The following is a 14,270-nucleotide window of genomic DNA, read 5'->3' as shown; positions in this document are numbered from 1 at the left end:
GTACCGAAATACCAGATTGTGAAATAATGGTTTTTTTTTGTCTTATCATTTTATTGAAAAATGTTAAATTATGGAACTTGGATGATTTATTTAAAATATTCTTCCTATGAAATAATACTTACCATTGCAATTCATTTAAAACAGTAATAAATATGCTGATCAGATTATATTTTTAAAAACATATTTCAATTAATAACATAATAAATTTTTTTATATTTATAAGACATATCTCTTAGCATAAGAATGTCTACTAAAACAAGAGTTGCTTGCTTACATCCAGGAAATTGCAACACTATACACATTATGCACAGTACTTTCCACATAAAAGAAATATAGCTGGCTAGAAAACTGAAAGTTAAGAAAAATTTTTGTAAACTAATTATTTTGTATTTTTAAAATTTTTATGGTAATATTTAATTTAAAACAAAATATAAACATTTTAGTTTATTAACTGAAACTGCTTGTTCTTTTTCAACATAAAATACATGCAGGCTATCGGGAAGTAATTTGCCTGCGGTTTTAACGACCTTGTGGCTTTGCTGAATTGATTTGGATTTACAAGAGTCATTAGTCTTATCTCTTGATCTTAGCATTCTAAACCTTGAGATTTTTTCTCATATAACCTTGACTTCTCAATCTATAGTTTCTTACACAATAACACTATTGTTTATTCCTGCTTTAATATCTTGAGTGTGTACAGTATATATACAGTATATATATTTTGAGACTTCTTACACAACCCATAATGCTGTTATCTTCATTTATAATAGATAAAGTGAAGTATATGATAATTTTCCATTGTTATTATGCAGGATATTATATTATAAAACATCACCCTCCTTTTGTAAAGTATTATAATATACTATAATAAGAATACTATAATTCTACATATATAATCAAGACAAGTTGATAATAATAATAACAATAATAATAATCAGCGCAGAGCCCAAACAGTTAGGGGTTGAAAGTTGAAATTTGGTACACAGGGTAAGTCACGAGAACGCACACTAAGAAGGGATTTTTCGAACTTCCCACGGGGGAGAGGGACAGGATTAAGTCTTAACACTTCTATCAACAATGGAATTGTTAAGAGAAAGCTACGTTCAAGATGCAGTTTTTTCATTTTTGCAGGAAATCGAACATATTTCTAGACCCATCTAAAAATTCTGTAATTAGTCTGGAAACAGAGGGTACCCAATTCTTGCATTCTGTAAAAACGGGTAAGGTTGACTGTAATGTAATAATCTTAATTTTCACTAAAACGGTTAGGAGTTGAAATTTGGTACACAGTTAGGGTACCAAAGTGTTAAGTAACAGTGATAGTGTTAAGTAACAATGGAGAACAAGAGAAAGCGATGTGCAAGATTTACGGGCTCTGGAAAAAAGAAAGAGAGTAATATGTTAGAACACATTTGATTTTCAAATTTAAACGGTTTTTCTCGACCTTTCTTCATTAGAACATTCGATGAAAATCGAACAATATAATCAGAACACGTCGTGAAAATCGAATAATATTAGAACATTCGATTTTCAAACTCGACCTTTCTTTAGAAATACTTAAAAGTTTGTTGATGAAATTACTCTCATTTTGTGACTATAACGTAATAATCTTAATCTTCGCTATCGTTACTTTTGCCCGAGCAACGCCGGGCCTACCTGCTAGTATTATAATAAAAAAGAATATGGTTTGAACATTTCTATTATAGCATTCCTAAAACCATCAGAATAAACTGAACTATATTTTAGTTTATAAGGAATGCAATAAAAAAGAGTGGCTTTAAAACTCTCCAACAAGAATTTAAAAAAAAATATTCTTTACATAAGACAATAAGGCAAAAAGCCACCTCATAGTAACAATAGAAACCCAATCAAAATTAGAAAAACATAAAAACAAGAAATTAGCAATTATTTATTGTGACATTGTCATAATGCTGGGCTGCAATTTTTAATCATATTTTTAATTTATTCAATTTAAAATATAAGGCTCTCCACCTCAAATTTAGTAGTGGCTTGCCTCTGTACATAATACTTTGGCACAACTTTATTGTTAAAGTAAGTCATCTAACAACTTTCCGGGGAAATTTTTTGAACTGAAATAACATGACTTCTGGTTTGCATTGGAAGTTCATATATAGTTAATTGGGGCCTCCTGCCCCTAAGGTTTCAATATCTGGTCAATAAGTTAAATAACTTCATAACAGTTTTGGACAAAAAAAAAATTTCTAAAACACTAACACAATCATATATGAATTTAAAATATTTTAAATCTCATATAGTTAAATTACTCCATTTTATAAATTAATTGTATAATTCTACACAGTTCATTCCCATTTGATTTTGACTCTTTTTCAAAGAATGTTTTCTATTATTATTATATCATCTATTAGGTAGTTTTTCTAATTGATGATTAAATAATCAATTTACCGAATAGTTTAATAACAAAATTTCTAATAGGAGTTTTATTTGACACTTGAACTGCTACAAATAAAAACTATTGGTGTATTCAAGACCGCTAACAATCTCGTTCAACAATAAAACTTTGTTACTGTTCATAAGAACAGATACACAGGAGCAAGAACACATACAGTCAAAATCATTCCAAAGTTGACAAACTCAAAAGTTCAAAAAACAGGCTATCATCATCTTATCAATATGTAAAAATTAAATTAATGTTAATTTTACTTTTAAGACTTAATTTTTCATTAAATCCATCAAAAACTTTGAAGAAAATATTATGTATGTTTTACAAATTGAAATGGTTTTGCCATACGACACAAAATAAAACATTCAGAAAGAGTCAAATCAAAACTTTGTTGGACCACCTTTGGCCTGAATTACATGAAGAAGTCGACTTTGCATATTGTTAATTAATTTACGAATGATATCCTGCCAAATTTCTGACCAAACCTTAAATTCTTCTTCATTGTACAATGATAAAGATTTTCTATGCCTAAGAGGAATACAGTGGTCTAATTTGTCCCACAGATGTTCTATTAAATTTAAGTCTGGTGACTGCGGTGGTCATTCAAGAACTTTGATATCATTTTCGTTGAAATATTTTTTGAGAAGCTATGCTGTATGTTTGGGATCATTGTCTTGTTGAAAGACAAATTTATTTTCAATTTCCATTTTCCTTGCTGATGCCATTAAATTGTCTTTAAGTATCTGTTTGTAATCTACTGGTTTCATGCAATCATGAATTTGAACAATATTGCCCATTTCGAACCCCGAAAAACACCACCAAACCATTATGTAAGGCGAGTGTTTTATTGTTCCCACAGTTGTATTTTTATCGAATGCTTGATTTTTCTTTCTCCAAACAAATTTCCGTCTTTTAGAATCCTGCAACTCTTGTTTTAACTCATCATTCCAAATAACACACTTCCAAAACTCTAGGGGCTTGTTCACAAATTTTTTGGCAAAAGCTAATTTTTCTTATGATTCACTGCTGAAATCATTTGACCACTATTTTTCTGACTCCTTCTTGTGATATTTGATGCTTTTTTGCAATAATAGAAAGAGAATTGCCATTTTTTCCGCTCATGTACAATCTGCACTCTTTCTTCAAGACTCAATTCTTTCTTCTTTAACATACTTTCTTATTGATAATAAAAAAAAACTATTTAATTGACAACTCTGGAATTAAATTTTGTGTTAAAACCAATTTAAAATTAATTTCTTACTGCATTTACAATGTTTTTTCTTTGTTGTCAACTTTAAATTGATACAACAATATTTTACTTGTCACTCTTCAATTATTTATTGGTGAAATAAACTAATCAGTTATCTATTGTTTTATGCCAATTAACAAGGCTTTTTCAGTTGTCAACTTTGAAATGATCTTGACTGTACACACCTTACTTGCCTCGCATCAAGGAGGGAAAAAAGAGGGTTTGAGAGTCACGTGTGATAACGTCACAAAAAGTTCACCAATCAGGAATGACTGATTATACTTATAACGTGATCGACTCCAACCAACGAGCTACCACATATTAATTAAATCTTTAAGGAAACCTAATTGAGAAATTTATTTAATAATTGATTAAATTTAGATTTAGCTATTAGAGGAAATTAAGATAACTATTTAATATAAATTACACTTCTTTACTAAATTTTTCCATTTAATTATGTTATTAATTCAGTTTGTAAAATTAACGCATTATTTATATTTTCACTTTTTTAATTTTTTAATCAGTAATGACAATTTTTATTTTCTCAAAATCTGATTCAAATGCAAAAATGAAATATTGACTTACATGATTAAATGATCACCTTATTCAAAAATGTATCTATTTTACTCTGAAAAAGGCAAACAAAAGTTAGTAACAAAAAATAGGCAATAAAATGTTTTGTAATCAATTCAACTTGTAAATATAGGACACTATCATTTAAAAATAAAGCAAAATCTGATTTACCTGTAATTATTTTCAATATATTACATTAGAATGGTTTATATTTACATTTTTTGATAAAACTGCAATTATCCAAATTAATTGAAACTTCAGCCATTCGGATCCAGATAACTGGATTTTTTCTTAAAATAACACGACATTCTTATAGAAAAAATGATTACAAAAATGATGTGTGTACATAATTAAATGCAAATAAAATATTAAATGTGGAAATGTACCTACAAATGAATATAAATTTATTATTCTATATTTAGAAAAACATTATGTACTATATGTACTGTACACGAAAAGTAAACATACACACCTATTTGTATTTAACTGGATTTCATCCATTTAAGTATTGTATGTACTGCACAGTACTTTTAGTTTTTAAAATATTTTTTTTTTCACAAATACTTACCAATGAGATAATGATTAAGAGAGTCGTTAATTTGAAAATAATTTAATGTCTTATGAGCTATAAACAAGTTTGAAAAAAATTGAGCACATGTTTAATAGCTATTTTTTCCACTGTCTTTTTTTCCCCTTTTCTTTCCAAATGCATAATAGTACATATTCAAATATCAAAGAGAAAAATATTCAATGCTGCAATTCCAAATCAATTCTGAGAATGACAATGAAATTTCAAAAAGTTTTACTTTCCTAAGATCTTATAGAATATAACATAGGGCATGGTGGTATTTACTTTGCATTTCTTGATGTCTTGACCCTCAAGGACCCCAAAAATATTTTAAAAAATTATGTAATATGTAAGGGTTTTTGTGCGTGTAAGCATCTATTTTCATTATATCTCAAGGACTGGAAAAACCAAAAATTTTGAAACTTTCCAGGATTAGATTATTCTTATATATATATATAGTATTTGATGGTATTAAATTTGGGTGTTTAAAGGTCAAGTCAAGGTGATGGGAAGATAGGCAGGATCGTGTGTCATATCTTGAGTGGGGTTGGGCTTAAAATTTTTACTCATTTTTTAACCATTCACAATTTAAAAAAAAACTTCATCAAAATTAAGCCTTTTTTTTTGGCCTTTTTGTATTAATTAATAATATAAAAATTTGTTATGAGATTTTATTAAAAATCTGATGTCACTACACACAATTTTACCTTCCCCATTTGAATGCCAAGGAAATCAAGCAAGAATCCCTGCAAGTTTATTATTCTAGCATTTCAGCCAGCACTTTAAACACACTTATTCACTTTTCATAAGTATCATTCAATAATGAATTTTATATTAAAGATAGACAGATATTAAAATGTAGCCTTGTATGTCTCGTAAGAACTTAAACAACAATCTATCAAATTTTAAAAACATTTCTGACAATTCAATTTAGAACTTGTAACTTTTTTCTTTTCAACATTGTTAATTAATGTACCATAGCTATAAACAGTAAAAAAAGGAATAGAATTAATTTAATGCATAGATGAACATTTTTATTTATAAACAGAAAAAAATTTTTTGTGCAAATATTAAATAATATAAATTTATTTATTTATTAAATAGCAAATACTATACATTTTAAAAAGATTTAACAAACAAATGAAATGGCATTCTTTTAAAGTAATGTTACCATTTTTCTCTCTTAAAACATAATAGTGAATTTTACTGTAATTAATATTTTTAAAATAAATGTTTAATATTTTATGTAATAAATACTTTCTTTTTTATCATCATATCGTGTTAATAACTTACAAAAATATTTTTTAAAGTAAATATTAAATTTACTAATATCGTACTGTATTTCCATGCATATAAGAGCGCACACAATTTATACATGAAGCAAAATCAGCACTATATTATGCAAAGTACCTAAAAGGACTACTTTTTGAAAATATTTTAGAAGCATTTTTTTATTTTGGCTTTTTATTTCTGTCGGTGAATACTGCTCATAAAGTACATTTACTGTAGTGTATTAGCAATTTGTAGTACAAGTACAGTATATTTAATTTACATTGATACAGCAGCACAGTGCCCTTGTAAGCAAAAACAAGCTCATACATATAAGACTGTGCTCTTATCTGCATGAAAACACAGTATACATGAATTCTGTTTATAAATGATAATATATTTAAGTAGTTTAGTTAAAGATAGTGTGTAGTTTTTATTCAACAATTGAAGTAATTATAACTAAGATAAAATTCCAAACTAGAACTAAAAGTTTAAATAAAAATTAACACTTCATTTGTAAACACTTTCTGTATACTTTAAGCTATTATTTGTTTAATAATAATTTTTCAGTTCATCTCCTTATACTAAACTTTATTGCTAAACTTATCATATAATATATGGAAGAATATACCATATTTTACGGACTATAAGGCGCTACAGACTATAAGACGCACCTTAAATTTTATAGGTATTTTTTTTAAAAAATTGCTTAAGATGCTACGGACTATAAGACGCACCTGAATTTTGGAGGCAATTTTTCGAAGAAAAAAGTGCGTCTTATAGTCCGTAAAATATGGTACTCAGAAGACATTTGACTAGAAAAAAAATCTAGATAACTAAAAGGTGCATTTGTGATCCCTTATTGTTAAAATGGAATGCCTATTTTTTTTTATACACACAAAATACAATATACGATTAAAAACTTTAACTTAGTTTTTAATCATATAATCAAAGGAAAACAGAAAATTAATTAAAACTTAGTGAAATTGATAAATCTCTAATCAGTCACTTTTGTTCACTTATTCATATATGTTATAGATCACAATAAGGTTGTGAATTTGAAATTTTAAGACTTGAAAATAGCACATTCTTTAACCATTATATACGTTAATTTTAAAGATTTTTATGAGGCACTATTAAATTCTGAAGCTTTATTATTATAAAATTTTCATTAATTAATCATCTTTCAATTTATAGACTATTCTAATTTATTATATTTAGAAAAATAAGTCAGATTTTAACAAATTTTTGTATTTTAAAATATATTCAACTTTTAATTAATTACAAGAAGTCATAGTTTCAATATATCATACATTCTAGGTAGTGGTAGCTATTGTAAAAATTTCATTTACAAAATTTATATTTAGCTACAACTATATCAAGTTCCGTGTAAAAACTTTTGAGTTCTACAAATTTTTTAAAATAAAACTTATTATTTTATCAATTAGGTAAATATATGTATTGGGTATAAAATTTATAATAGTTTATTTATAAAATTTCTCAAAATATACAAAAATTTGTATATTAGCAAGTGAAGATATTTACTTAATATAAACTTATCATAATCAGAAGTATTTAATTATCTAAATCATTGATAAACTTAAGATATACTGTAATTTGTGATAAAATATATTCATTTCAAATATTCAATCTTCATCACTCTGCCAATCACTTTTATTTCTGTTCATATTGTGTGTGCTATGAGATGGTGTACTACTTCGAAGAGCTTCTAATTCTTCTAACTGAGACTGAAATAAAATACAAATAATAAATTATGAATTTTAAATCAACAATTCATATGCCTGTGTGTTCTTATTATATAAATATCTACTAGGACATATCGTATTAGTAGGACTTATTGTACTGGTGTCCGGGTTCCGCAAATTGAGGAAATTTATTCAGAAAAAACAATCTTTATTGTTCACCTGTACACACTATGTGTTTCGGACCTCTTGGTCCCTCATCAGCAGGTTTACAGCTACTAGGTGCTAAAACAAGATTTTATAAAATTACAAAAATGTTGTTATAATTTTTTCCGACAATAATACTATTAAAATGACTTACAGTTTTCTGGTAGATAATTACATCTTTTTAAATTTTGATGTAATTATCCGTCAAAAAACTAAGTCATTTTAATAGTATTATTGTCGGAAAAAATTATAACAACATTTTTGTAATTTTATAAAATCTTGTTTTAGCACCTAGTAGCTGTAAACCTGCTGATGAGGGACCAAGAGGTCCGAAACACAAACATAGCATGTAGAGTTGAAACAGGTGAACAATAAAGATTGTTTTTTCTGAATAAGTTTCCTCAATTTGTAGAACCCAGACACCAGTACAATTAGTCCTACTATTACAATATGTCCTAGTAGACATTTATATAAATTTAAATCAATAACATTTACAAAAATTTATATTTAATTCTAGAAATGCCTTATATTTGTTCATAGTATGATGATGTAAACTATCCACTTTATTTTAAATATAATTTGTAAAATACAATACACAATTTTTACTAATACTAATTTGGATGTAGCAAATTAAAAGATAATATCTCTTGACTATATTAATCATATTGCATAGATGTCTATACAAGTTCTATGTATGGAATGAAAATAATTCTAGCGATTGTTTACATCATATTGTAGGAAATAATACTGGAATAAATTGGAAATTCTTGAAATCAGTTTGAATTCAGTAGAATTAATGTTTTATTATTAATAAAGTACTAAAGTAAATATTAGCCAAGACTCATGAATAGTGTTACCACCCGTCCGGTTTTTACCCGGAAAGTCAGGGAATTGACTCACTGTCCGGGTGAATTATTAATTTTGTCTGGGAATTTCGTAGAAATTGTGAAATTACGATGAAACGATGAAATTACGAAGTTCTTGCAAATATTTTTATAAATTTACAACATTTGAACAGCAAAACACCTCACATTCACTGAAACTCATCTGCCATTCCGCTATGTTACTCTGTTTACACCAGTAGTTCCCAACCAGTAGTCTGCAAGAGCTAAAATTTGGTCCGCGAAAGATTTAAAACTTTTATTCATTTTAAATTATTATGTTTTCTATTATAATAGTACTGTTAAAGCATGTTACTCTTGAGTTTAACGATTACTTATGTTAGAACTTTTGGGCTAAATTATCTGCTCCTTCTTAATTTAAATTACGTTACTCCTATGCAAGTACCTAGTCCCTAACTGTAACTGATTTAGAATCGGCATGCACGTTATTCTTCACAATGTAAAATGACATTGCACATGCGTCAGGAACTTCTGTTCGAACAAACCTGACCTGCCGTCTGGGTCAGCGATTTTGTAAAGGTGGCAACACTACTCATGAATATGCCTGTATTATTTCTGCCAAAATGAAGTCAGCGTTAAAGAAATACCAACCTCTTTGGCAGAGTAAGTATTTAATAAATTAAAGTTTTTATAAAGTTTTCTATATATATATATATATATATATAAATTCTAAATCCTAAAATATATATATATATATATATATATATATATAGAATTTAAAAACTACCCTAAAACTTTCTAAACATTCAATGCAGGTGCCTTAAAATTATTGCATGGGTCAAGAATTGTCATCACTGTTCTATGGTATATGATGGGGCATATCTATGCCATTATATATACAGTAGAGTGTCATTAATTGGAACCCCAGTAATCGGAATCGCCGGTAATTGGAACGATTTTCAGTCGGACTGTGTCGTGCTGAATCGAATGTTTTTTATACTAGATTTACTTCTAAAGTATAATTTTCATGTTTTTATATTCTTTAATATTTTTGTTTGTACAAAATAAAGAAATAATTTTTAACAATACAATATCCTTGATTATTATTATAAAAATTTTCGTTAGGCTTAAAATTGACGAAAATTCAACATGAAGCGACACGCAATGGAGAAAAATTTGAACATCGGACAGGTTAATATATTTTTTCATACATAATCGGTTATCGGAACAAATCACTAATCCGAACATCCCCAGTCCCCGATTGATTCCGATTTTCGACTCTCTACTGTAATACCATATACAGGAGTCACGCTGCATAGCACCAAAATTGCCACTTGGTAATCTTTTTATTAAAGTGATGATAAAAATATAATATTGGCAATAGCAAGTGCTGATAAAATCCCTATTTTGCTTGTTTTGACATTCAGTGTAAAATTGAATCATAAATCAGACTTCAGGAAAAACAGCAAAATATCAAGAATCTGTACAATGAGAGTCCTGTGTACCAAACACTTACTGATTTCATGAAGTCAGATGGCAAGTTTGGGCAGAAAAAGTAGGAAGCGACATTGAAAACTGAAGAGAGTTTTGTGCAATGCTGCCTGGTGTTTCCAGATTGGGATTTTTTATTGACAAACAAAAATTTTAGGGAATTCTTTGGGATGATTTTTTTCACTGATCTTTTTCAGTAGACTAAAACAAAAATTTTGATATGACAAATGTGAAATAATGTTTAAACATTTGTGATCAAATGTGTTATTTGGATTTATTCATTAAAAAATTATTCAAAAATGATTCCTATTGCTAACAAGGGAAGGGCTAGATGTTTGGATCTCAGATTAGAATGAAAGTTGGAGAGCACATAACCCTACACACAAACAGCTTGTCGTCCAGACCCACTTTTCAAGCATTTCCAAAAATTGGGCCTTTGAAAATTTAGCATTTAGCTTATAAGTCTTCATGTCCCAGAGTGGCAATAGCCATAAGAAATGTGAGCTAAACACTAAATTTTCAGAGAACCATTTTTTGGAAATGCTTGAGAAGAGGATCCTATTATTTGGACAAGGAGCTGTTTGTGTTTAAGGCTATGTGCTCACCAAGTTTCATTCAAATTGGAGACCCAAATGTCTGACCCTCTCCTTGTAAGTACTGTACAAGGAGAGGAACACACATTCATGTCTCCAGACAGTTTGCTTTCCAGAAGACAAAGTGATAAGGCTACCAGCACCTGTATTAATTAGTAAGTAAAACTGGTGGTGATATTTTTTAATTTTCCAGAGAGACCTCTACATATATGGTTCTGAACAGCCACTAAAAACAAGACACTTACTGTATTGTACTTCAGAAGGTGCCATCTCAAACATTAGAATTTTTTTTCTATTACAACTCATTGTAGATGTAATTGTAAAATAAATGAAATATTGACAGGAACCTTCCAAATTTCACTTGTTCAAGATACAAAAACATTTTTTTAAATCAAATTGCTTCATTTCTTTTATTTATCACATAATATTAATAAAATATATAATAATAATAATAATAACTCTCTTGTGGTCACCACGACCAGGTGGTGACAACGGGAGAGTTATTATTATTATTGTTATATATTTATTATTATTATTATTATGTACTCCAGCCTGCATTGCTCTATGGATCCATAGAGCAATGCAGGCTGGAGTACAAGTTCCTGGTAGGGACACTCATGCCAGTAAGGTCTATGGGGAGAAATGAAGCTAAGAGTGATCACACCCATATTCTGTGGAGATATTTATCATGGTAGTAACCAGATCTGAATATGATACCAGTTCAGACATCGCCTGGGTTAACAAGGTCTGCGTTCGTGGGTTAGGCAGAGGCTCACATTCGAAAAATAGGCCACAGTCTCCCTTGATTACCGGTGGCAAAAGCAGCACCGGCCCAAGCATGGCTACTGCAATGCCCTTAACACATGTGAGGAACCAACCTAGCCTTGGTGTTTCTGTGGCAATGCATCCACAGACCACAAAGGCTGGATGAAATGGACAATAAAAATGAATGAGTTTATCATCCATACTTACTACACCATCACAAAACTTGAAACAAACATGACAGCATACATACAACAACTACACCATAGATTCACACAACAATATCCTCACCTCACTGTCACCGAACAAAGGGTTGTAGATAAAAAAAGAACAATTATACACAACAATCTTATCTCACAAACAACACTTGAACTTATCAAACAACAGGTTGCTGATCAAATACATCAACAGACAGAAACATCTAACATTAATGAAGATCATGTAACCTGTCAGGATAATCTAGCAACAAGCACATACACAACAACTACCACTATTGATACTACAGACACTTCCTCATCCACCACTGATAACACTGACATAGATTTAGTTAATATGCTCTCACTTATATTTCAGGAAACACTCACTAAATATACAGGCACAGATCCTACACAAAGACCACGAATACCAAAAATCAACACGTCAAAGGAAGTAGGAAAAACACTAAATTATGTAAACACTCACTTACAACCACACTACATTCATTCAAATTCTACACTCTCAGACATTCATACATTAGTTTATGCTGGGGATGTCACAGTAGTGACACACCATGGACTGAAAGTACAATCACAGACAGATAACACAAAAAACACAATTCTATCACAAACCTCTGGCAGAGAAGAATAGAAACACAAATAAATGACTTAAGACAGCAATTAGGCAGGCTGACACAATACACTAAAAACAACATAACACCCAAATTAAAGAAACAGCTCAAAAACATTTTCAAGAAAATAAAAACACACATAAAACACAAACATCACAACACACACATTACAGAATACATTGATACACTAAAACAAAAACTCAAACGATACAAAACATGTACACTACGAAAACAACAAAATAAATTTACAATGAAAAACTCTTTTACAGACAAATTAATAACAAAATAAACACTGATACACAGCACAGTGGCACACCAACAGAAGAAGAACTCACAACATATTGCTCTTCTCTTTGGTCCAGTGCTGTAACACACAATGCTGATGCAGGCTGGATCGAGGAGAATAGAACTTGCACAACATAACAACTATGCCCTGCGCTGAAATAAACATACAGGATGTCCAATACACTGTTAACAGAACACACAACTGGAAGACAACATTCACAACTTCTGGTACAAAAAGTTTACATCACTACACCAGGAACTAGCTAAACACCCAATCCACAAGACATGCCAAATTTTCTTACTCAGGGCATCACCTACAATAAACCTAAAAACAACAATACCACAGACCCCACACAATACAGACCAATTACATGTCTTCCAACACTACAAATTATTGACATCCTGTATTGCAAACAAAATATACAAACATATTGAAGAAAACAACATTCTTACGGAACAACAAAAAGGTTGCCGTAGAAATCACAGAGGATGCAAAGAACAGTTACTCATAGATTCAGTCATTCTATGGCAAGCACAGAAACATACACATGGCGTATATACACTACAGAAAAGCATTCGACAGCATTCCACACAGTTGGCTACTACATATTCTACACATGTACAAAATACATCCATCACTCATTGCATTCTTTCCAAAACACTATGCAGCACTGGAGAACAACACTACATCATAGGATTCAAGGAGATTCCTTGAATCCTATCTGGTTCTGCCTAGCCTTGAACCCATTATCCAACATGTTAAACAACACATAATATGGCTACAATATCAGACATGAAAAACAACACAGTTTACACTGTTTTGTTCTTCTGAAACAGTGTTGAAAAAATAATGCACCTTGTGTTTGTGAATTAACAGTTTACACTGTCATATCTCATGTACTGTACATGGATGACATAAAACTTTATGCATCCACACAAAAACAACTTCTCAACTCCTACAAATCACACATTCATACACCAAGGACATACAAATGGAATTTGGCCTAGATAAATGCAAAACACTTCAGATAGTAAAAAGAATCCTAAAGAAAGATTTTGCACTTGGAAATGGAGACGTTATTGAATCCATGGAAAAGGGCAAGTTCTACAAGTATTTAGGATTCCAACAAGCCAAACTAACAGAACATACACAAATAAAGCAAAGATTAATTAAAGAATACCAAAGTAGGTTAAACGCTATTCTCAGAACACAGTTAAATGCAAAACACACAGTTAAAGCAATAAACACATATGTCATCCCAGTACTCACATATTCTTTTGGAGTTATACATTGGACTCACACAGATCTCAAGCAACTCCAAAGGAAAACAAGAACAACACTTACTAAGCATAAACAACACCATCCTAAATCTGCCACAGAAAGATTAATCCTTCCATGTAAAGAAGGTGGACGTGGCCTGATAGACATAGTTAACCTTCACTGCAAACAAATACAGTAACTGTGAGAGTTTTTCTACAG

General features: G+C 29.8%; 1 protein-coding gene across 1 annotated transcript in view; it reads right to left on the bottom strand.

The window, feature by feature from the left end:
* Positions 1-7,502: 7,502 nt before the first annotated feature.
* Positions 7,503-14,270, bottom strand: part of LOC136968294 (TBC1 domain family member 2B-like) — a 107,953-nt gene continuing 101,185 nt past the window's right edge. Inside the window, exon 19 of the mRNA XM_067262295.1 lies at positions 7,503-7,829. Within this exon, the coding sequence (XP_067118396.1) occupies positions 7,728-7,829 (102 nt within the window). The 3' untranslated portion in view covers positions 7,503-7,727. The remainder of the gene's footprint in view (positions 7,830-14,270) is intronic.

The sequence above is a fragment of the Centruroides vittatus genome, unplaced genomic scaffold, assembly GCF_030686945.1.
Source record: "Centruroides vittatus isolate TY-2023 unplaced genomic scaffold, ASM3068694v2 contig_1427, whole genome shotgun sequence".
NCBI classification, from domain to species: domain Eukaryota; kingdom Metazoa; phylum Arthropoda; class Arachnida; order Scorpiones; family Buthidae; genus Centruroides; species Centruroides vittatus.
Note: the sequence above shows the minus strand (reverse complement) of the source record. Positions and strands in the feature narration are given on the sequence as shown.